This window comes from Hypomesus nipponensis, chromosome 18, assembly GCF_054491055.1.
Source record: "Hypomesus nipponensis isolate SF chromosome 18, ASM5449105v1, whole genome shotgun sequence".
NCBI lineage: Eukaryota > Metazoa > Chordata > Actinopteri > Osmeriformes > Osmeridae > Hypomesus > Hypomesus nipponensis.
In genome coordinates, this window is record NC_140378.1 from 13134935 (window position 1) to 13158792 (window position 23858).

Here is a 23858-nt window from a genome sequence, read left to right on the forward strand (position 1 = left end):
GAAAGCCCACATTTTCTTCAAAGAAGAGATGAATAGCACCACACTCTCTCAGTTCTGCAGCAGGAGACTGGATAACTAAACGATTCTGTTTGTCACCACCAACAGCAGGCAGGGCCTTGCAGCTGAAACCTGGCCCGGGTGAGTGGTGGGTGTGGGGGCAATTGGCCGGTCAAGAGCTAGGGCTGGGGCTGTGTGACCTGGTCGACTGGCTGTCTCAAACTCATGACATCAATGCCACAGCACAAATGCGAGTAAATTGTGTGCAGCAAAAGAGGACAAAGAGACCACAGAGAGAGCGGGGACTTAGAGAGAGAGGGGGGGGAGAGGGAGAGGGAGAGAAACAATGTGAGAGTTGAGAGAGGGAAAGTGTGAGAGAGGGAGGACAAGCCACATAGAGAGGGAAGGAAAGAAACAAGAGGAGAGAGTTAGAAAAGGAGAGAGCCCTGACAATAATCTGGCTGTTACAAAAAGGCGGGGAGTCATGGCGTCTGGGGGATTTCTCCAGCAGCATGCTGGGAGCTGGCTATGGGACCCAGAGAGAGAGAAAAGAGGACTGGGTTGGGCTGGGCTGGCTGGGCTATAGACTGATGAACAGGGAAACAAGTACAAAATGATACATAACAATACTGCCAACACTACTTACTCTTAAAACCAATACATAATTGTCAACTTAGTAAGACTACAGAGCGGTGACATTTGCAACTGAAATTGTGTGAATTTCTGTTGAAAAAATACAAAAATAAAATTACTAGCCTAATATACAATTGTGTGTATAGTAGTGAAAATCAAACCTAAGGGCAAGAATAACAAGAGGTCAACAAAGGGGTCTAACCCATGATTGAAAAGAAGGGGGAATAAGAAACACATGGTCAACAAGCTGCGGGTCAACCTCAGAGAAAGGAAGGCATGTCCATGACCTTACCTTAGCTGCAGAGTTGGACACGCCGTGGGTGACGTTGCGGATGAGACCGCCCACGTTGCCATACTTGATGAGCTCAGACACGCCCTCGCTGACGTCGTTAAGGAGCCCCATGGGGTTACCAAGGAAGTCCACGGAGCCCAGGATCTGAGCCGCCTGGCTGATCAGCTCCTGCGGACAGGAAGGAGGGGGTTAGATAACGGCCCACATTCAGACAGCAGGTAGATGGAAGGGCGGGCCCCTCACCTCCCGGAAGTGCTTGAGGATGTCATTGAGGATGATTTCCTGGGTCTCGTAGGGGTGCACGCGTGTGAAGGGATACATGTTGATCACGGCGTCCTCAAAGCGGATGAGTGGAATTCCCAGGGTGCTTTTGAGAGCCTGAGTATGAAGGATAATGACAATTCCATTGACTCTCTGCCACTGACTGACTGATCAATTTGTTACTTCAAAAGCTAAGTCAATTCACATTTCAGTTTGAGATATTATGACACTCAAGATATTAGACAAAAGGTATACAGCACCCCCATGAGTAGAGAATGAGTAATACAAAAGAACTAATTCTTGCTTTCAACACAATTCCTTGTTATTTTTTTTGTATAGGGTTTGCATTGCAATGACATAAAACCAACAGAGCCTACTGCCTGGTTCAGTTTTAGTACCTAATGTCCATTTATGACCGCGGTATGTTACCTTGAGGTCTGGGGGGAGCTTGTGGGAGGTGAACACGCTCAGCTTGACCTGAGGAAGGCTGATCTTCAGGTTCTCAAAGTAGTATCGCTTAGCAGCTCCCGCCTCCTCGCTGACCCTCTCATACAGGTTCTCATCCAGCTTCTCCAGCTCTGACCCAACAAACAACACTTTGGTGAAACCTCTCCAAAATCAACCACGCCTGGCTGACACCAGTAGATGACTAGGGAAGCTGCCTGGGGAAGAAACAGGCATCCACCCACCTGCTTCTGTGTGTCCATAACCGAAGAAGCTCAGCAATTTGAGCAGGAGTTTCTCCTCGATGATGACGGTGAAGCGGCGGGCGGTGACCATCAGGTGCTGTGGAAATACCAGGGCGTTACCTCAGTCTCACGTTCACGTCTTCCTCGCAAGCGTAACGCAGGAAGTGTTACAGTGGATCCTCTCGTTTCGTCCGCCACCACGCTTACTTTAAGTTGCCCATTGGTTGAAGAAAGGAATTTGCAAGAGGGCCTCACCTTGAACAGGTCGGTGAGCATGAGGTTGCTAGGAACCTTGACCGAGTTGATCTGCAGGGCCGAGCCAGTATCAGCAATGCTGCTCTCACTGGAGCCAGGGCTCACACACAGCATCACCGGCTGAGTGGTGCCCAGGAGCTGGTTGTCCACCTGGGGGAGAGAGAGGACCCACTTTCACAATGCTGTGTGGAAAGCTAACTTGATGCTGAGGAGGGTGTTATGAATGGCTTGATGGACGATGCTAAAAGCCTTGTGGGTCATCACCTGGATGTTCTGAACGCTGAGCTCCAGGACCTCGTTGGTGGCCGTGCGGGTGAAGTGGATGTCGATGCCCGACAGAGTGGTGAACACCAGCTCCTCCGGCAGCTTGTTGACCAGGGACAGCCCCACGCCCTCCTCCAGGTTCACCAACACCTGGAAGCCAGACGGAGACGGCTCAGTACACCAACACACACGCTTCTGTTCTACATGACATGTTGTGATGGGACGAGGAGCTGCACCTCCAGCTCCTGCTCAGGGTCCTTCCTCTGAACGGGGTCTTTATTCTGGTCTTCCTCCGTGCTTGGGGAGGTTCGGTTCATCCGCCTCTGGTTAAAGTCACTGATCTAGACACAGCACCACACACCCAGTCAGCAGACTCCAACTAGTTCATTTAGTATTCAAATAAGCATGCATTATTTGGTGACCTCCAATCCCAAATCTCTTCAAATAAGATTGACTCGATTATATCTAGCATATATATATGCATATTGTACCAGCTGAAATCGAAACGGTGATTGGATGTGCAGTGGCAGGAGGAGTCTCTAACCTGCAGGACTCGTGTGGGTCCGTCAGGCAGCACCTGGACTGAGAGGACCCCAGAACCTGGTCTCATCTTCTGGTTGATGAACTGCTGCTCGGGACCTGGCTCCATCAGGACCTGGTTCTGTGCTGAATCTGGCCCCAGGACCACCTCCGCCCCATCAAATAGTCCCTCCACACCACCCTTAGCCTTGAAGAAGGCATGAGAACAAAGAAGGAAAAGCAGTTAGAGTCAATCAATAATTGAGCCAAGACAGGCCATCAGAGTCAGCAGTAAATCATCCTTAACCAACGCCAAATTGAGGAAATGAGCATCAAATGAGATTATCAGAGGGTTATGACAGTGGGCACTGGAAGATCTCCACCTGTACAACCAGACGGGGAAGGCCACAGGTCAGCATGCTGGAGCTGAAGTGCCATGTCTGGGTGGTGCTGCGACGTGGGTCTGGCCTCCTCAGCATCAACGGCTCAAAGCTGGAGGGACAAGCAGAGTGAAAACATGGATTATTATATACACGTACAATTACTGCTCTGTTTTGGGGTGAAGTCAAGAGGCGGACAAACTGACCTGTTGTCAGTGACGGCTGCCAGTCCAGCAATGTCCAGCACCAGGGATGAGTCCAGGGGGCGGGGCTGGGCAGGCTTGCTCTGGGGAGGGGAGGAGCCTTCATGGCACAGCATCCCAGTGCCGGTCATCCTCCACAACTGGGACCGCTTCCCTGGCTCCTAAGACAGAGAACGGGAACATTGGCAAGGACAATGCTGTCAGAAACCGGTTTCGACTGTGTGTTTGTAGTGGATAACTTGTACAGTGGGTGACTTCCAGGCACATTTTAGAGAGCAGTTCAACCTTTTTCTTGAGAATGACTCGCTGGGTCTTGGGCTCCACATCCAGCACCAGCTCAGCACAGCTCACCAGGCGCTTCTTCCCCACAGGCCTCTTCCCAGCGTCTCTGCAGGAGAACAGCACATCACACTCAGCCAATCATCTCAGCCGAGCACCACAATACTGCTAAATCATCTGCTGGGAGTCAGATGGCTGAGCGGTGAGGGAGTTGGGCTCGTAATCAGAAGCTTGCCTGATCGATTTCCCCGCCGTGCAAAAGGACGTTGTGTCCTTGGGCAAGGCACTTCACCCTACTTGCCTCGGGGGGAATGTCCCTGTACTTACTGTAAGTCGCTTTGGATAAGAGCGTCTGCTAAATGACTAAAATGTAAAATGTACGTACTGGGAGAAGGTGTGTGTAGCAGCGATGTAGATGAAGTTCTCGTAGTAGAGCTTGTTGTACTCCCGGAAGAAGTTCATATCGGCGGTGACCTCCGAGGAGCCTGCCCCCTTAACGATGAGGGTGAGGTAGGGGGGCAGAGTGGGCTCGTCACAGGCAAAGTCCAACACGGAACCTGCCTTCACCTCGGTGTGCAGACGGATGTCAACCACCCCATGCTGCCTGAACTGGATGGGCACCTGCCAAAGAACCCGTCATATTTAATACAGTATCCACACGTGACGTCCATTCTTTCCACATTTTTGGTTCATAAATGGACAACAGGATGGATTGATCCTTGGAGGCAGTGTAGTTCTACCTCTGAGATGTTGTCGATCCTGAACGGGGGAGGCAGTTGGTCGGTGTCGCTGAAGGAGATCTGATAGGTGGCGCCTTTCAGTGTGATTTCAGCCCGCAGGAAGAAACAGTTCCCCAGTGTGTCCCTGTCAGGAGGACAAGACACAGATGCACTTCAGCTGGTAGACCGAGCACGTGTTCTCACAGTATCTGTCGGTGTGGAACAGTGACCTTCTTAAGTTGATCCACATTCTAGGCTTACCTCATGTTGACATGGAAGGACTTGGGCTTGTTGACCTCGAACCCTCCAGACCAGGTGCAGTCTGGCGTGTCCATGAGGCGGACGCACAGCAGCTGGTCGTAGTCGTTCCTGGGCCAGTGGAAGACCACGCTGGAGCCCGGCAGGGTGGAGATGTAGCCCTCAGGGTTGGCTGTGCCCTGGCAGGCACAAGGGTCCAGCAGGAGTTACACAACAAGGGCCAATTTAAGAGTGAATTTGTATCGTACTCTGTAATGCCTCTGGTCTCACCTTTCCCCTGGCAAACTCTCTCTGTGAGAAGGCTAGTTTGTGCGTAGAGCGGTTGTCCAACAGGTAACGGGGGGCAAAGGTCACGATGTGGGTGTCTCTGTAGCGGCCCTTCCCTTTGCGGACGTTGATGCCTGTGGTGGACAGACACAGTAGCAACAAATTAAAGTATGTGATGCTAGAGTTGATTTTTAATATCTTTTATCTCTGTAGTTCAGTTTCATTTCAGACAATATAGTTCCACTAAAGCTTCATACCTATGTTGTAGATGAGTCCTGGCCTGTTCCCATGCTGGATGACCTTCACTGCTCTGACTCCACTGCCTCCGTCCAGAGAAAAGCCCTGACACCAACCAGGAACCCCGTCTGGATGGATGCCCTTACCAATCCGCATCGTGCACCTGGAGGGCGAGGCCGAGAAGAATATACTGATGGAGCAATGGGCAATAAAAAGCTAAATGTTTGAGACCTGGAAGTACTAGAACGCCTCAATGAATATGTAATCCACTCAGTCTATCTGAGAGCTTGACATGCTAAAGAGAGTACGGGATAGGTCGAGAGTTGGAACCACCACATGAGCCGTTGTCTTACATGGCCGGCTGCTCCTTGTCAGTGTAACAGAACAGCAGTGGGCTGAGGCTGCGTGCCAGCTCATGCTCCTCAAACTGGCCAGCAGCATCTGTTTTACCGTTGTCCTGGCGGAAAATCAACGGCAAGCCTGAGGGGGGAAACACATTGGGATTCGCCTTTTTCATGAGTGAATTCCAATTTAATGAATGGATGAACAAAACGAATCAGTGTTACATTTTACGTGTTAAAACTGAACTGTTGACCCTACAAAGATGTCGGGTGAGGATGAGTTTACCGGTCTTGTTGATGAGCCAGTAGGGGGAGGAGATGAGGATCTTGAGAGCGCCCTGTGCCCGTAAGATGATGCGAATGGTGAGGCACAGCAGCCGCTTGTTGGCGTCGTACAGCCGCATCCGCACCACGTAGTTCTGCGTGCCAGGAGGAATCAGAAGCTCCTTACACACCGGAAAGTTCTCCAGCAACACTCCTGAAAGGACAGCAACGACACCGTCTGGGTGAAAACTTAAAAAACATCATCGGGGCCCCGTTACTGTATCCTCCAGAAGTGAGCTACAGAGGAGGCTGGTTCTGACCTAGCTCCATGTTCTGGGAGGTGTCTGCCGCATGCAGCACGGCCTCCTTGCCAGGTTTCAGAGAGCCCTTGATGGACGTGCCCTTGATGTAGTAGTTGAGGTCGCAGGGCATCAGGTTGGCCAATACCAAGGTGGGCAGCAGGTAGATGGTGTGGCCAGGCTGACGGTAGATCTGCTTGGCACTGCCCGACACAGTCTTAGCAGGCTGCTGGTCTGGGTAGTTCTCTTTCTTGATCACCACACAAAACCTGGGACCAGCCAGATAAGAGAAGAGGGCGGAAATGAACGGTGCATTCGAAAACAGCTAAACATTACTGAGACACACCTCTGGTCTCTTCCCTTCCTGTACTGGACCATTACCATTTGCTGCTCGTGTTTACCTGAAGCTGCGTTTGAGGTGATCCTCAAAGTCTGCCGAATGGCACTCTCTCTTGCTGCTGTTGATTTCCCCGGGCCTCTCCACACTGGTCCAGTGGATGGGCACCTTACAGAAGAAGAGGCCCAGGCCTTTGGGCCGGGCCTGCAGCCTCCAGGAGGTCAGGTGCAGGGGCACTGCCAGGGCCTCGCCTGGAAGGATGGGGGGCAGCACCACCGGTTCTGGAGATGGAAGACAGGTTTGGCTTAGTCACTTCCTTCCCATAAACTAACAAATCTACGAAGTGTGTAATGTAGAGTTTGAGTGACAGACTCACTGTCTGGAGCGGAGGGGCTGTCCAGGCGGACCTCCATGGGCACCTCCAGGCGGTTCTTGACCATGAGGGCAGAGCGGACAGTGATCACCTTCCTGGCACTGCCCTCCATGGTGATGGAGAACACCACTCTGACAGGCGGCAGGGCAGAGAACTACAAAAGGGAGAGGATTTACACACATGTACATGCAGCAACCTACAGGAATGTTGTCAGTGGCACAAACTGTTTAGATAGATCACTTACATAGACATGTGGGTGTATGATGTTGGTCCTGCTGATAGGGCTCCCAACCTAGCCAATGAGAACAGTGTAAATACAGCATTATTATAGCACTTTGACGCTATAAAAAATGTCAAACAAGTATCTGCCAACACATCTGTTATTGAGAAAATGAGTTGTGAGCCAAGCACGCATTCTTGTGCCAAACTCACAGTGTTTGAGGGATTGTTGCGATCTGGCGCTGCATAGCGGAAGAACACTCCAACTTTATCCACAGACACGGGTTTGACCTGCTCCCAGCCACCAACACGCACCAGCAACTGATGCAGCTTCAGCTCATGAGTGTGCCTGCAGAGGCGAGTCAGAAGTGGCTTAGACACACAGACACAAAGCCCTGGGTCGACACATGGACACCTGCTGGCCCATGCTGTACCTGTGCCGGAGTTTTTCGCGAGCCTCAAACTCAAAGGGGATCTCCTCTCCTGGCAGCACCTCTCGCCACTGGCTGACGTTGTGGGTGTCGTCTGTTCCTGGCCCGTGCACGTCTGAGATGGAGTCTGCACTGCCACTGTGAGACAGCGCCACCCTGTGTCAGGGAGGAGAGGACACACAGGTGATCCAGGGGGGAGAGCGATAACACCACACTCCTCAGCTCATGAACTGGGACACAATATAGTCCTCAAATGTGTTCTCAGTAAGGTGAGGATGATCTTACCTGGTGGGGGTGGTGGTGAGCGTGGCGAACCACATGGTACATCCGGTGAGGTTCCGCAGGGCGTAGGGCACGAAGGGCTGCCTGCGCTTGGACAGCTTCACGTCCGCTGGAACGAGGCAGAGCATGGACAGTCAACCACATGTCTTTTATTAGCCCTCAATGACTCAAGAATCTCTTTTTTATTTTGACCTAATATGATTACTATTATTATATAGTCATATATTGATCCAGTATCTATATATGTATATAAAATAGACAAGCAGATGATGGCCATCTTACATGAATAAGGTACATTTATTATACGTGCACTAAATGTTAAATGCAATGTCCCAAACTGTAAAACAGCAACAGATAAAACACAAGTATCAATGAAGTCCTAAAAACAGAACATGAAATACGCAAGAAATAAGGTCATATTAGACATGATAACAAATGCCCACAAATGCTGCTGTAACGATGTATTACTCAGCAGGTACACTGGTGTAGACGACCTTTCACCAAGTTGGTGACATGGTCAAATGTGTACAACACCGTTCCCACAATGCAATTCCTAACAAGGTAAGAGTTCATGCAATGATAACACGAATGATGAAGAAACAGACCCTGCTCTTTCAAAGGTCATTCAGGGATGAGTAAACAAAAGACACATCACACAAACTGGAATTAAAGGAAAGGGCATGAGAGAAACAGAGAGAAAGAAAAAAAAGGAAAGTCTTATCACTAAGGGTAACCTTATAATCTGACTTCCCAAGACTACAGCCCTAATTCAATCAAACCTGCAAGGCATCACCTTTACTGTGTGTGTTTGAGTGTTCTCATTCAGCCAGCATTAGGCCAGCATACCTTGCACTGCATTGATATCACACAGCAGGTTTAACTGAATTGTAGCAACTAACACCAAACAACAGGATGACTGTTCCATCTAGCTGGTCAGGAAGGGAAGCTTGCTGGCCTGTCTGAGTCTCTGAGCTGTGAACTGTACCTCTGGAGTGAATCTGCTGCTCGAGGCAGGTCAAGCTGGCAGTGCTCCTAGTTCTAAGGTGGGAAAGAGGGACACCTGACAGCAGAAAGAGACAGTTATAACAGGGGAAAGACATGCAGGGCTCAGACAAGAGGGTTAGGGATCTGTAGTCATGTGACCATGACCCCTGTGAAGCTCCGGACCCGGTTAGCAAAAGCAAGATATTAGTTGAGGTTTGATTTTATGATAATATAGTTTTTTTTGTTTGTTTTCTTCTTTACAACACAGCTGACAAAGTGTTTGTAGTTCAAGCACGTTCAGTATTACTAAATCTTGGAATCTAAAACACAATTGTGCACATTCCATGCTAATGCAGTATTATTAGCTACTTCAGGAATATGTGTGTGTGTGTGATTGTGTGTGAGGTTGTGACTCACTTTGTGCGAAGCAGGGAGGGTCGACTGAGGAGCCCATCCAAGGCAGAGCAGCAGAGCTCTGCGGAGCCTGCTCTTCCTCCTTACAGTAGTCTGCCAACCAGGAACTCTTGGTGGTGCTGTACTGCTCTGTAAAGCCAGGAGACGGTGGCAGCAGGGAGAAATATGTCCACAATTAAATCAATAAAACCAACCGTCTGATCTATGCAGTATTAAAAGGGATTAGTGGGGTAATGAGTGGATTTAGGCAGCGGATGAAGCTAATCAAACAGACATAAACTCCTAGCGAACCCTGCCAGATGAGAGCAGAACTCTGACGACGTACCCAAGAGGACCGAGGTGATGTTGATGTCCAGCCTCTGCTTGGCACGAACGCCCATCTTGAGGCGTGGCGGGTGAAGGCGGCCAGCGGCCTGCTGCTGCCAGTTGATGAAACAGGGCCAGGGCTCGATGAAGGGCTCCCAACCTGTCATGACAACACCAATATTACTGTCCCACAGCTTTAACAAGGCCCGTGCTTCATCACAGCGGCGTGAGGCCTGCCTCACCAGAGAGTTCTCTGTTGTAGTAGTCTCCGGACAGGGTGAAGCTGGCGTTGCCCTCCTGGGTGGAGCCGATCCGCTGAAGCACATACAACCCTGCCGTGGCAGAAAAAAAAGAGGACGCATAACCTTTTACCTCTCAAAAAATGACAAGATTTAAGGATGGGCTGGATCCAAAAAAATAAAGGATCACAAGACTCACGTGAGAAGGTCACCTCAGCCAGAGGGATGTCGCAGTCCAGACAGTCGTCGATGAAGCAGATACACACGCTCTCTGCTTTGACCTCGACCCCAGAGAGAGGAGTGGAAGAGTGGCTGGCAGAGTCTGAGTCTGTCCTGGCCCTGGGGTGACCCGCCATGGTCTCTGCATTCTCCAGCAGCCAGGTGGCCGCCTGGTCCAGCTGGCCTGATGGGGCCACAAGGTTTCATTCAGTGTTATTGGCCGTACGTTATGGAGTGGCACCTTTACTGGCATTAGACACCATTAAAGTTTGCCTTACCTTTGCAGTGGACAAGGGCTCTCTTGCAGTCATCCTTCCTGAAGCCTAGATCCTGCAACCGTGTCAGCTGGCCCTCTAAAGACAGAGGAAAACGCCCGTTCAACTTTCCTCTGGTTACATTTGTCCATTCATATGTTTTAAGATCAAGACATTGAACGATTTGGATTCCTCTCCAAACTACAAACATGCTGGACATGCTAAATCCCCAAACTGAAGTGCCCACCTAGCAGAGCCTCAGTCTTGTGCCTGAAGCTGTCCTTCAGGCTGCTGGTGGGCTCCAGGCTGGCCGCTGAGGTGCCGGCATGGGCACCGTCCGCAGCATCGCTGGGCTCGGGAGTGCCCGAGGTCGGGATGGATTTGGCAATAGCCAGGAAGAGCTGGACGTCATTGTAAGACAGACGGATGTCCAGAGCAGGGAACTGGATCTGTGAGGATATACACAGACAGGTTGGGATTCGGCCATATGGATTGTTTCTATCTAGGAATGTCAGCAGTTTGAGAGCCCACCTCCAGCAGAGGGGGGAAGTCCTCCATGTTGAAGGCATCCAGCAGGCCGGAGCTGCTCTGGTAGGTGGGGCTTCCACACAGTTCCACCTGGATGTTGACAGGGTCGATGATGGACAGGGCTGTCTCCTGCTCGCTGCCCAAACAACAGGAGAACACCTGGGGTGGGAGGAGAGGGGAGTGAAGGTCGCGTTAGAAACAGCTTTAAACCCTTCATAAAACATTTGACTGCCCATGAACATTACTGAAGTGGTCACCTCGATGCCGGCCAGGCTGCCAGAGAAGGGGCGGTCCAGAAGACGAGGCTTATAAGTGAGAACGGTGGTGCCCTTCAGAATGATGGCACTGGTGTCCAGACAAGACGAGTCCTCTACCACCACAAACTCTGTGCCTGAGGGGAAAATAACATTCGAGACAGATTTCAGTTCACATCCAAGCATTCACGGTGTTCTGGTTGTATCCATGAGTTTGAATGTGTGTGTAATGTGTATCTGGTCCAGTCCAGTATGTCTCTTCTCTCACCTGTCACGTTGACCTTGACCTCTAGGTAGCGGTCCTGGGTGACCGTCACTGTGGACCTCTTGGTAACCACCCCACTCTTCACCGTCTTGGGCATGACCGCCCCGGTGGTACCGGGGTCGCTGTTGCCACTGGGCCAGCGCTGGCGGGGCGGGGCGCCCGCCCCATCCTCCGCGGGCATCCGCAGGAAGTCACGAACCAGCTGGAGCCAATCAAAAATGAGGAAGACCCTCAAGTTGTTGAGCACCACGGTGAAACAGGAGGAGTCTCGTGTGGATCTGACGTAGGAACGAGGGAAAAGGATTCTGTATTAGTGTCTGATGAAAAACCCACCCATAGTTACCAACATACAATTTCACTGAAGTGAACTGACATCACATGTACCTGTAATGCAGCTCAAGCTGCAGTGATGCCCGGTTGGTGCCTGTCTTTGAAGGCTGGAGGATGCAGTCAAAGACATTGTGCTTGGCCCTGGTACCTGTGCCCATATTAGCTCCATTGTAGCGAGTATCATATGCCAACAAGGAGTGAGACACCAGGTTGACGGACTTGGACCCGTTTGAGAAACTCTCAAACAGCAGCTTGGATTTCATGAAGTCAAACCTTTTGAGGGAGGGAGGAATTTGTTTCAAAGGGGAAAAGGAAAATGCCTGAGAATCCCTACCTCAATAGTATCATTTGCACGCGTCTTTGAGCGACAACACAAACACAAAATAAGAAGCCAAAAACCCACCTGGCTAGTGAGCATTTCTGGGCGCCAGCGTTGGGCTTGTCGAACAGCTCCAGACTGACATTCATCATGTCAACGAGGAAAGACAGGCTGGTGTACACATCACCACTCAACACCGTCTGCAACCAAGCCCGCCCCCCCAAAAAAGCAGTTTTAAAACTACTCTTTTTAGTATGAAATCATAAATCTATATTCAATATCCTCGCTCTACCCTGAGTGGAAGGCAGCCACTTGTTATTAGTGTACCATGTAAATGTGACAGGCTTTTGTGAATGAGGGTATGGCTGCTTGTGCGTGACTGGCTGTGTTCTCACATAGCTGCTGGGGTCCTGCAGGTTGTATGGGCGGAGGAACTCCTCGACCGGTTCCCCCAGGTTGTTATCCAGGAGCCCTCTGATCAGCTGGTAGCGCTCTAGGTCCAGGGAGCAGTGGACGGATGACAGGCTGCCGTGAATGGACATGTCCGGCACTGCGTGACTGAGCTCCCTGGTGGCACGTGGAAAAGACTTAGGATAAAGAATGTGTCACGTGTAAAGATCACCCCCTCAGGTACCTTCAGACAAATGTGCATAACAACAATGAAATTCAACCATGTTGATCCAGTTATTCCAGTACGCCCGGTTTCTGCTTGACACAGATGCCCATCTCCAGTTGGGTCCAGTTATTCCAGAAGTGAGAGGTACATGCAGACATAGCCTTACTTGTCTAGGTTGCGCTCCACCTTGAGCTTCAGGCGGCAGCGTTCCTTGAGTAGGTTGTCTCCGGTGCGGCGCACAGAGTAAGATGGGAAGACCAGGTCAGAGTCCGGCTGCTTCCCAGCACTGTCCCACGGCTGGCAGGGCAGACGCTCCGCAGCAAAGATGTCCATCTCCTGCAGGTCCAGGGCTATACAGTCCAGCAGGCACACATGGTCCTCCACTGCATTTACACACAGGAAGAATATTAGGGTCTATTCAACCCTATATCTATGCCATTTTTTAATATATATATAATACAATCAGGTTAGATAACATGATATATAGGGTTCTTGACAGCACAGGCGGTGGTTTCAGTCATTTGAACTGCCTGGTGTGGAGATGGCACTGATTAGGTGTTCACTGTGACAGACTCACCCAGGTAGAGGGACGTGTCCTCCTCAGGGATCCTCCCAGCAGCAGGGGGCTGGGGCCGGTCCAGGGTGAACCCTGAGGATGTGGTGGAGGAGGCGGTGGGGCCGGAGGAGGCGGTGGGGCCGGAGGAGGCGGTGGGGCCGGAGGCGGCCGGGCCGGGGGCTTTAGTCTTCTCAGCAGACTCCTCTTCACTGCTCTTGGCTGCTGAGCTCTGTGGCTGGGCGCTGCTCACACGGTCCTTCAGTCACAAATGTTAAACTGTTAGTGATACGTCTGATGTTCACAAAACAGTTCTCTATTTCTCTACAATTAACCTCCTTGTATGATTTTTAATTTTTTTATTAACAAAGCATACAAATCACAGCAATATAAGAAGTGTTTCCCCCATCACTGACTGACAATTCCTTTGGACAGCCTTTACTAAGATGTCAAATATAAAATGTAGGGCCATTCAGCAGGTGCTCAGGGAAACACATTTGATTTGGGTCAAGCACGGAAGGCATGGAAAAACAATATAGGCCTGGAGATTGAGGGTTTGCAGTTCATCAAGAAATAATCCAATAAACACAGCAAACCAAGCCTCACATCAAAAACATGCCAGAATACCTTGTAATGGGAGGGATCCTTGTAAGCATTTGCATGCAATATCAAATTCTTGACAGACACAATACAACAATCAATTTTCTATAAATAACATATTACCATCCTAAGGTGTCTAGCAAAAACTGTCACAGACAAATTTCAAACAAAGATGACACATTTCTTTGAGTTATGGATCTGCTTGCATAACCAACTCATGCTCAAGTTAAATCTCTGGACGTCTTGTATTCATGAAGCACTTCATCTTTGATATACTTTGTATACTATATAAAGATAACTTAACTGTAGCAGAAATGCTGTTATCATTCTTCCTTGATATAAAATGCTTCATAAATAGAACCATGTTAGGTCATGTCAGGGCAGTGGGAGTCTAACAAAAACAAAGTTGCGCTTCATGCAAGCAGAACTCACCAGAGATGGGAAAAAAGCATGTGCCATGGTAAGTTTCTCTACCTTGTCTCTGAGTGAGAAGGTACCATGGGTGCCTGCAGGCAGGAAGGAGTTGCGCACGCGCAGCTGGCCCAGGTTGGCCACGATGAGGCGTGGTGAGCGAGAGCTCTCGGGGATTAGAAGCACAGGGGCGCCCGCCTCGATGTCCAGGAGCACACGGGACGCTCTCTGGGGCCGCTCACGGACCTGTGATGCAGGCGCACAATCGAGGCAGAGGGGGTGAGGTTGGACGATATGGCTGGACAGACAAGGAAATGATGCGGTTGTCTATTTGTAGCCCTCTCTAATGAAGTTAGACAGACTGATCTTTGCTGCTACTCCTGAACAGGTGCCCAAGGCTAGAGAAAGATTGAAAAGGCTGACATGGTTTGAATAAAGGTTAAAAAGGACAGGAGACATGCATTTAAATCATATTTTTGTAGTGCTCGGATTCTTAAAGTATTCTGTTGGTATTACCAACAAGGCAAATTGGAACGAAGAGCAAATTGAAGTTGTGAACGTGATATAGTCAGTGACCGCCTAGTCAGTGACCTGTATGGGGCTGGGATTTAAGTGGCAGGTCGCCCAGAAATGGGCTTCAGTGTCCAGCCACAACACAATAAAGATGGCCACCAAGCCTTAGGTCAGTGGGAGGGAGATTAAAGGTGACAGTTTCTTAGCCAGGCCACCCATGGAACCAACTGGCCCAGCACAGAACATATTAGAGGGACAAAGCCCCAACAAATTATTTAATACTTTAATATATCATTTATTTTGTAAACGTATATTATGTATATAATACAGTGTTGACAGTGTGACACTTGTTTTGTTCAGAAGCTTTGTAAGATTGAACGTTGGAGAGAGCATAGTTACAGTACTTATATTAAAACCACCACTAGAGCTAGACAAGATATTTAGATGACCCAAGGGCCAAACCTACAGCCTGGCCCTCCATTGCCGCCCTCTGCCTGCCAAGGACGTCCTGCAGCTGGGTGAAGTGCTGGATAAAGGCCACCACCTCTGCCTGGAAGCGCTGTGTGTGGACATACTGGACAGAGGCCATCTGTAAGGACACCTTGATGTCACATTCCCTCTCCAGGTCAGGATCAGGCTGTCCATACCTAGACAGACAACAGCAGCGTCAACAGACTGGTAGAAATACAGGCCCGTCTGAAATATGATGTATTAAAGATACGAGTAATTGATGTGGTCCCGGGGTAACATACTTGTGGATGTTAAAAACGAGAGCCTCTCCACCTCTTGTGGTGAAGCGCTCCCTGTAGAGGTCACCATGTGGGGTCAGGTCACTCAGAGACAAGCTACCCAGACTCCCCTGCAACCCCAGGTCCCCCTCTAAAATACAGGACATTGGTTTGACATTACAAACACGTTTTTTGGCTTCACCAAACTCCTGCTTCTGCAAATATTGACACACAACATTTTGGATACTAACCAAGCATTTCTAGGTGAGCTGATAATTTGGACACACTCGCTTTAGCAAGTTCGTTAGTCTTCTTGTTTAGAACAAGAGACAGGGAATGGACCTGAGAGTGAAACGTTAGTTAGAACATTCAAGGATTTTAATGACTAATGACTGATGTATGACTTAATGTAACAGCTGAATTACCATTCTGAATTCACAATTATACAAAATAAAAAAATCCAAGAAGCAGGATATTACTACTGAAGTACCTTTAGATCGAGTTTGGTATTGACCACCTCCACCTCCTCTTCCACAATGTCTTGGTACATGTCTCCCAAGTCATGTGGTCCAGGTTGGTACAGAGGATGCCCTGGCATGGGCTGGGGGGACATGGTGGGCACCTTGACCGCATGGTTGTTGGCAGTGGAGCCGATGCCAAAGAAGTCCAAAATGACCACCCAGGTCTGCAACGTGATCAGCACGTCTAGGCAGTTAAAGTCAACATCCACACTTCGCCCAATGCTGCCATAGCGGGTCTTGAACTCTGGATGCCGTCTGTCCACCAGTAGCACATTGATGTGCACCAGTGAGTCATCAAATTCTGGGGTGGGTTGTGGGGAAGGGCTTTGTCTGGTGGGGGATGGTGGAGGAGTGCTGGGGCAGGCAGGGTCTTTCTTGCTCTTGCGGCTGCTGGCAGACGGGGTACTGGGATGCCTCTGGTAGAGCTGGAAGACATTCTGGGCCTCCTCCATGTGAGCAGGGAGGGAGCGGGGCATTTCTGGGTACAAGGCATTGGAGGAAGAGGGGCAGCTCTGCGACAGATACTCCTTGGGGCTAAATGTGGAGGGCTTTGGGGCACCACGGGATATCATCAGATGTTTGTACTTGGACTCTGGGTTCTGTTCCAGGAGGTCCTCCATCTGCAGGGAGCGCAATGTCAGCTGGACAGACAGGGAATGGGGGTGATCCTTGGTGAAGTCGCCCTCCAGGTCTTGGAAGCGTAAGCTGACAAGTCCCTGAGAGCCCTGGGTGAGGTCAGCACTGAGCTGCACCTGAAGTTCTGCCACCCGAAAGGTGGCACGCACCTGAGTGAAGGAGGGTGGCTGGAATGGGGGGCTATGTGCCTGCAAGGGCTTGGGAGCTGAGAGCGAGTTTGACAAGGAGGAATAGGAGAGGCTGATGTGGGGTGGGTCCCGGGCAAAGAGTCCTCCTTGGGGGTCTGGAAAGCGGTGGGGTTTGGTGGAGGAAGGGGTGGGGGGTGGCGGGGTGGGAGGCTGACTGGGACTCACTCGATGTTCTTCAATGAGAGAGAGGTTGTCCAAGGTCTGTAACACCTGCTCATACACAGGCTTGGCCAGGAACACCTGTGTAAATCAAAGTAAAATACTGTATCATCAAGTGACACCATTCTACTCACATTAAAAGGGTCAATTGGTTACAATGGAAATCATTATCAATCACAGAAAAACATTGATATACTATTGTTATACCTGAACTGGGTTAACAAATTTGCCTTCAACTCTGAGTAGTCCTGTACTTTGATATGGTTCCTCCGTAGTTAGAAAGGGGAACTGGGTATCTTCCTCATCGATAGAGACTTTCTCCAAGGTAAACTGAATAGTTGTGTCTTTCAGAATATGAAAGGCTGTGTGAGAAAATGGAAACAAGTAATGACTTCAATTATTACAAACTACGTACCAGGACACACAAACGTGGTCACTCATCCTGCAGTAAACTCATTCATCAAATAATTAACTCTCACCTTTTCCACGGCTTAGAGATTCAAAGAAGTCATGGCGGGTAAACTGTGGCTCCTCCTGATTAACATTGCTATTATGGGAAGGGGACATGCTGGAGCCAGCACTGCTGTCATTTCTGGTTGTCTTTCGTAAAACAAGGTGACTTGTATTGAGCGAGTAGAGTCGTATATCCTTTACCAACACCTGTAACCTCTCACCTTGAGAGTCCTGGCCAGTCACAAAGTTCTGTATAGTTATACTTCCTAAATGACCAACCAGAAGTTCGGGGTGACCAGGTTTACGAGGGATGGATACGACAGGTGACTCAATGCTGACGTTAAGGGTCAGTTTCACCATGAATGAGTCTAAAGTGGGTTCTTCCTCCTGTATAGTGAGATCCTCCTCATCCTCAAAGGGATATGTCCAGTTAGGTCCACTTTGGCTCTGAGTACGAGATCTCCTGGAGGGCGTCTCAAAAAGAGAAACCATCCCACTGTATTCTGCAGTCTTGGTGGCCAGCACTGTGGACACTTTAGTAGCAGCTGTTTTCAGCATAGATCTGAAGTTGTCCTCCACCTCGTTGGCAGACAGACTGAGCTCTTTCAGGAACTTGGCAGAATGGTTGTAGTGTAAGGATGCCATCTGAAGCTGTAAAGAGCACTCTCCTTGAGACTTCTCCATGAGGCGAAAGTTCAAGGCCTCTGAAGGGGAACTTCCAGCACCTGCAAAGAAGGCTACCCCTCCAACTGAAGAATCTTCCTCTACATTCCCAATGCTGACCACAAACTGACTCCTCCCTCCTTCCTGAGTAAGGTCAACCAGCTGCATGGACCCTAGCGAACCATTAACATCCAGACGGCTGCCCATGGACAGATTGACCTTGGTGCCATTAATGCTGGCAGTAGCAATCTTTATACCTTTCTTTTCCCTGCCAAGGACAGTCCCTGTGGCCACGGTACGAAGGAGTAGTAGGTTGAGCCGATGGATCTCCACCGTTAGCTCTTTGTTCTGATCGTAGGTGGACTGGAAGGTCTCATCCTGGTCCTCTCCTGTAGGTAATGGAGAGGGCTGCTGAGTTGATGGAGTCCAGGTCGTTTCCTCCTTGGGGAAAGACTGCTGTAAGAACTTTAATAGTTCCACCATGGTTTCTGGGTTGAGGATGATGTCCAGGTTGTTGACCTGCAGGGTGGTTACTTGGAGCGAGCTGTCCAAGTTCATGGAAGGGCAGTCGGAACTGACAAACTGGTACTCCAGCCTGATTAAGGCCTCCTGGTCCCTGAGGAAGGAGCTGAAGGGAGAGATTTTGTCAAAAAGCATCCCAGAGGATGAGCCACGATGAAAGGATGGGTGCTCAGGGGATCTTCCCTCAGGTGAGGTGGGGGAGGAAGGTTGGCTTTCACGGAGGCTGCCTGTGGGCACATCAAAGCTGAGGTGTTTGTGAGAGGCCACCAGGAGGTCAAAGTCAGAGCCATAGGTCTGTAACGTGTCCACCAGCAAGAGTCCATGAACAGTTAGAGAAACCTCAGCATCATAGGGACGCTTTACAAAGTGGGCATTGGTGCCAAAGACCTTAAGGACTGAAATGTAGCGTCCGTTGCTCTCCACGCCCAGCTGCATGTAATTAATGTTGAACTCGGCCAGGAGGAGCCGAGACTCCACCAGGACTTCTCGTGTGTGCTGCTCCAGGGTCATCACACTCTGGGTCAGGTTTTTAGCTGAGCCCTGGAGTTTCCACTGGCTGTCTTCTCTTTGAAAGATCTTCTCATGGCGCAGTGTCAAGGGGTCTGGGGATTTGACACTCTGGCCTTTTCCCTCCATTTCCTCTCCATCTGCAGGCGTGCTTAGACGAGCTAGACAGCTCCTGAGCGCAGTCATCTTCTCCAGGTTGATGTGTACCTTCAGGTCTGGTAGAGTGCCTGAGAGGACTGCCCCGGGGAGCTGGGGATCCGAGGTGTAACGCAGCCTCTGCTCCAGCTGCAACAGCACATTGAACTTCTCTACCACATGAGTGGGCCCAACTTCACTCTCCTGGAGGTGCTTCCAGTTGTCTTTGTATCGACCTACCATGATCTGCAAGTCTTTGAACGATAGGGAATACTTCTCATACAGGTTTCTGCAGAAGGCTTGAGCGCCTTCAGGGGACTTGAAGCTGGGGAGTTCATGGCTCTTAGTGTGGTCTTTGGACATGGTCTCAAATTCAGGGGCTGGGGACTCGGGAGGTGTGCCCAGTGGAGTCTGGTACTCTTCGTCACTCAGCTCCTCTCCCTCCGGCTGAGAGATCTTGGACTTGGCTTTTGTCTCCTCTTTAGAAAGTAGAACAAGGAACAGGTTTATACCATTCAGCAAATGCAGAAAAGAAAAACGATCTCAAACAAGCCTTAAGGGTGATAAGCTAATTTACCTTGAGAGTTAGTGAGAAGAATGCGGCCCAGATCGACCACAACTAGCATGGGGTCCTCGGATTGAAAGTCATCAGGAAAGATAACTTGGGGTGCACAGATGTCCAGCTTCATGGTCCAGCGCTTACTATTCTCCTATTGTGACACATGAAATACTTTTAGCACTAGCATTTAGCACGAAGGACATTTTTTGTATGTTTCGGATATTAGTTCAAACTAAAAGTAGATCAATCAAAGGATTCTGTGAGTATTCCCATTTAATTCAATCTTACAATGAACTCTCCAACCAGCAGCTGGTCGATAGTTTGTCTGATCTCTGCCTTGGTCTGCATTTTCAGCTTGTTGTACTGCCTCCTGGCAGCTTCTGCTACCTTCAGCTCCAGTTCAGACTGGTACCCAAAGCCTGAAGAACAGACAGGATGAACAGGACATGTCTTTATATTCTATTTCAATTCTCCTTAAGCTGCTCTGCTCCAAAGGATCAGACATGTACATTGCCGGACAATACATAACACCAGTCACCAGCTTATGATATCAATGCATGATGGCAATACACTGTGCTGTTGCAATGCTTTTGATGCGTCTTACCTGAAGTATGGACCCTTCCTTTGTAGAAGAAATCTGTCACTTTCTTGATGGCTTGGGGGTTATAGATGATATTGAGTGGGCTGGTTTTTACATCCAGTCTCCTCTCAAATGAACTTCTCACAGGGTTGCGCTCATAGATCATTTCAAACACAGGAGGTGCAGATGATTCAGGGCCTAAAATGCAACACAAATTACAATTACATTGATTGGAGCACAATTCAGGACTATTCATATATTTACATGAACTGCTATATTCTATACCTGAGCTGTTTATTTCTCCACTGTAGGGCTGCCCAAAAGGTTGATTTATGGCAACTCTGTTCTGTAAGAGGGGTTAAACAATATTACATTTTGCACATTTAGCTACAGCATGACAAATCTTCAAGTTCATCTTTGATTCATCTGTGACACAGTATGTCAACTGAACTGGTTTATTCACTGGCTCCAACTTGTGACTCACCGGTTTGGGGGAAACGAGCACAGGAAAGATAGAGCCCTGGGTGGTGAGGTCTCTGAGGAACAACCCACCCAGTTTAACAGAGAACAGAGAGGTCTCTGAGCGAGGCAGAGATTCCACTCCCACTTTGACCCCTAAGAAAGAATCAATACACTCCAATTCAGAACAAGCATGGTAAATAAAAAAGCTGTGTGAATGGCCTAAGCAGACCAAAAAAGCACCCAAAGCTCAATTAATTTCCCCACTGTTAGCGTATTGCATCACAAAGGATGTTTTGCCAGTGAACACTACCTATTTCATTTTGGTTCATATTACCACACAGCAGGCCTACCAGAGAACTCCAGCTGGATGACTCCACTCTCCTGGAGTGTGCCTGCCCTCCTGTCCTGGTGGAACAGTGTGACTGAACCTTTCTCCAGCAGGAACTCCAGCCGGGCAAACAGGTGGTCCCTCCTGGTGAAGGTGTTCAGTGTCTGAGAGTCTTCAAGGGGATCAAATAGGTCCTCTGTCTCTGCTGGAAAGGGTAATAGAGGGATATGCTGTTATTGTGTGCATTATTATTATTATTATTATGCAGAGGGTGTAAGGTATGGTTAGGTTTGATATATTTATTCTATTCTTGAATAGTCCTATGTATACGTGACAACAGTCTTCTGGATCACGGTACCCACCAAGGATGTCCCATGTGGCGGGGCCTGGTAGAAGCTCATCAGAGCCCCTCTCTGGGCCCTGCGTGTCTCCGTACCAACCTCCCCAACCAGGGAACCATGACTGCAGGTACTGGATCATCCCTGAGCTCCCACTCTTAGGGATTGAGCCAGTGGGAGAGCAGGGTGGGGGGTCAGAAATGGGTTCTCGTACATTCTGGAGCGATAAGAAGGAGTATATCAGATCAATTTGAAAATGCTAAATTGTAATTACATGGCACCATCATTTGTAACGGTAACCAAAGCCTTAAACCAGTCAGGTATTAGATATATTCTGAACAAAGCAGGCCATTTCTCTCCATGGGGGCACAAATACCTTAATGACAGTTCAGTTAATTCCAGTTAAGCTCTATCAGTGTAATAATCTTAGCTTGCCTCTGCGATCTCCTCCTGCTTGCGGAAGCAGTCATGAACTACTCCTCTTAGACTCTGCAACTCCTCCAAAGTCTGCTCCTCTTCCACTCTATCCAACTCACACTGGATAAAAAGGAAACAGCCCAAACATTTCAATATTCAACCTATGTATGCGTGAAAGGTTTGAGAAATATAGATATGATATAAATAGGATGTTTTTTAATACCTCTTCATGTGGGTCAAGGGGCGCTCCCTTTAGTCTCTGGAAGTAGAGGTTAGTGTAGACTTGTGCATCCCGCGCTCGCTGCAGGGCAAAGTCCCAGTTCCTCCTCCGCCTGAGCTCCCTGATCTCACTCAGGTTGGCATGGATTGCAAATGTCCACCACTGTCTGCAGCTAAACACAGCACCCACATAAATGCAAAAAACACTAACCTGAATGTACATACACCAGCATGGAGAAACAAATATAAAAACCATAGAGTCAAGTAAGCATGGTGGACTTATGCAAAGATATAAAACAAAGAGAGCAAACCTACTTTCCAGAGACTGGAACTTTGGGTCTCCACTTGCGAAAAAGCATCTCCCTCTCCCTGCGGTCCAGCTCTTTGAAGAAGGCCATGATCTGCTGATACTGGACCTGAAAGTACCCAAACATGTTACTAATATCTGGATGAGTCGGACTGCTGGACTGCTCCTTGGACTGGTTAAAGGCAGTGTAAAGGTACTAATATGTGTGACAGGTATGAGGCCAGGGTAAAAAGAAGACTTGGCTTACGGAGAGACTAGAGTATTACCTGTGAAAGACGTAGAGACAGAGGCTCCAGCTGGACCTGGCCCTCGATGCGAGGCGTGTGGCGAGACCTCAGAGGCTCCTTGGAGGCATTCCTCCGCAGCAGCACTGAGGCACACACAGGCTCAAAGATATACTGGTGCTCCCGGCTCTGCATGCATTTAGTCATGGCCTCCTAGAAAGTCCCACAAAGAAAAAACGGGGGAAAAAAACAACTGTTATTTGTCATGACAAAAGACGACCAAAGCATTTGGTTATAACATGGGAATTGTATTCATGAATCAAACTAAACAGTGTTGGTATCTGTTACCTGAATTTCACTAGTAGGGAGGGCTCCCAGCATGCTAGACTCTGTGTCCCAGTAGACACTGAATTCTTCAATCTCCAGCTGCTTTTGACGTAAGAGTTTCTGAGTCTAGGAACCAAAATATATTTCCATTGATTCAACATTAGCTTCAGAGCCCAATATTTCAGCTGTTGGCAATGTCTTAGGCTTGTTAACTTACCGGTTCTTTGGATGAGTTTTGAGCAGACACATTGTTAATACAAACACCAAAGCAAAAGGGCTTTTCTGGATTAGAGAAGTTGTCCTCAAATCGTAAGTGGACACCCTGTATCTTCAGCTAAAACAGGCAAACACAGGCAAAGTATGTGATTCTAATTACGCAACAGGGTAGCCAAGCATAATTAAAAAATTGATCTAGTGATCCTAAGACATCTGACTGTTTACCTCAATGTTTTCTACTATCCTGGTGACCACAGAGGCAGTGACTGAGTACCAGTACGACTCTCCTCTCTGCTCACACTCACTCTGCAAGAAACATCAGGCAAAAGAATCAGCACACATGCTGTCAAATCAGCAGAATTCCATTCGATCAACCTTTCAGAATAAATAAAACCCTTTCACTTACCTTCCATCTGTCTTCTAGGGCTTTTAGCAATAGTTTCTTGCGCTCCCTCTCCTCCTCCCGCTCCTTCTCTTCATCATACTCCTGGGGGCGTGCAGGGCCGATGATCAGATTGAGCTGGGACATTGAGATGACCCAGGGGTCACTGTGAGGTCGGTAGAAGGGGATCTGGAGCGTGATCTTCCCAATAAAGCCTATTGGAGAACAAGAAGGAGGTTTGATTTACAAACACCTGAAATATTCTATACATAAAAAATAGACACCAGTATAAAGATGACAACCTTAAAACGCATGCTAGAGATATTTTTTTATACACCCCTACATACTGATGCCCGAATAGGAAATAACTTTTTTTATAGATC

The 23858-nt window shown here is 49.0% G+C and overlaps 1 protein-coding gene across 2 annotated transcripts in view; it reads right to left on the reverse strand.

Annotated features, from left to right (window-relative positions):
• The window catches only part of vps13d (vacuolar protein sorting 13 homolog D), a 33062-nt gene that overhangs the window by 7531 nt on the left and 1673 nt on the right, over window positions 1-23858 (reverse strand). The window contains exons 4-65 of one of the 2 annotated variants that reach the window (XM_084679474.1): window positions 23500-23690; window positions 23319-23399; window positions 23095-23211; window positions 22899-23003; window positions 22593-22763; window positions 22335-22435; window positions 22024-22192; window positions 21819-21920; window positions 21408-21600; window positions 21068-21250; window positions 20740-20870; window positions 20541-20601; window positions 20280-20453; window positions 19964-20094; window positions 19694-19826; window positions 17316-19595; window positions 17044-17198; window positions 15823-16917; window positions 15584-15674; window positions 15357-15483; window positions 15071-15251; window positions 14155-14337; window positions 13105-13339; window positions 12694-12910; window positions 12307-12478; window positions 11996-12111; window positions 11647-11865; window positions 11266-11540; window positions 11001-11134; window positions 10747-10902; window positions 10463-10664; window positions 10240-10314; window positions 9942-10145; window positions 9746-9835; window positions 9523-9663; window positions 9201-9326; window positions 8785-8859; window positions 7803-7908; window positions 7521-7673; window positions 7300-7435; window positions 7112-7159; window positions 6871-7021; window positions 6559-6775; window positions 6179-6426; window positions 5881-6072; window positions 5607-5733; window positions 5274-5416; window positions 5020-5150; window positions 4753-4928; window positions 4513-4636; window positions 4158-4393; window positions 3779-3881; window positions 3497-3654; window positions 3294-3402; window positions 2936-3118; window positions 2628-2732; window positions 2392-2541; window positions 2128-2277; window positions 1873-1969; window positions 1613-1761; window positions 1166-1300; window positions 923-1090 (exon numbers count right to left, since the gene is read on the reverse strand). In XM_084679474.1, coding sequence (XP_084535600.1) covers window positions 923-1090; window positions 1166-1300; window positions 1613-1761; window positions 1873-1969; window positions 2128-2277; window positions 2392-2541; window positions 2628-2732; window positions 2936-3118; window positions 3294-3402; window positions 3497-3654; window positions 3779-3881; window positions 4158-4393; window positions 4513-4636; window positions 4753-4928; window positions 5020-5150; window positions 5274-5416; window positions 5607-5733; window positions 5881-6072; window positions 6179-6426; window positions 6559-6775; window positions 6871-7021; window positions 7112-7159; window positions 7300-7435; window positions 7521-7673; window positions 7803-7908; window positions 8785-8859; window positions 9201-9326; window positions 9523-9663; window positions 9746-9835; window positions 9942-10145; window positions 10240-10314; window positions 10463-10664; window positions 10747-10902; window positions 11001-11134; window positions 11266-11540; window positions 11647-11865; window positions 11996-12111; window positions 12307-12478; window positions 12694-12910; window positions 13105-13339; window positions 14155-14337; window positions 15071-15251; window positions 15357-15483; window positions 15584-15674; window positions 15823-16917; window positions 17044-17198; window positions 17316-19595; window positions 19694-19826; window positions 19964-20094; window positions 20280-20453; window positions 20541-20601; window positions 20740-20870; window positions 21068-21250; window positions 21408-21600; window positions 21819-21920; window positions 22024-22192; window positions 22335-22435; window positions 22593-22763; window positions 22899-23003; window positions 23095-23211; window positions 23319-23399; window positions 23500-23690 — 12287 coding nt within the window. Of the gene's footprint in view, window positions 1-922; window positions 1091-1165; window positions 1301-1612; window positions 1762-1872; window positions 1970-2127; window positions 2278-2391; window positions 2542-2627; window positions 2733-2935; window positions 3119-3293; window positions 3403-3496; window positions 3655-3778; window positions 3882-4157; window positions 4394-4512; window positions 4637-4752; window positions 4929-5019; window positions 5151-5273; window positions 5417-5606; window positions 5734-5880; window positions 6073-6178; window positions 6427-6558; window positions 6776-6870; window positions 7022-7111; window positions 7160-7299; window positions 7436-7520; window positions 7674-7802; window positions 7909-8784; window positions 8860-9200; window positions 9327-9522; window positions 9664-9745; window positions 9836-9941; window positions 10146-10239; window positions 10315-10462; window positions 10665-10746; window positions 10903-11000; window positions 11135-11265; window positions 11541-11646; window positions 11866-11995; window positions 12112-12306; window positions 12479-12693; window positions 12911-13104; window positions 13340-14112; window positions 14338-15070; window positions 15252-15356; window positions 15484-15583; window positions 15675-15822; window positions 16918-17043; window positions 17199-17315; window positions 19596-19693; window positions 19827-19963; window positions 20095-20279; window positions 20454-20540; window positions 20602-20739; window positions 20871-21067; window positions 21251-21407; window positions 21601-21818; window positions 21921-22023; window positions 22193-22334; window positions 22436-22592; window positions 22764-22898; window positions 23004-23094; window positions 23212-23318; window positions 23400-23499; window positions 23691-23858 lie in introns of both variants that reach the window. The other variant, XM_084679473.1, reaches the window with a different exon arrangement.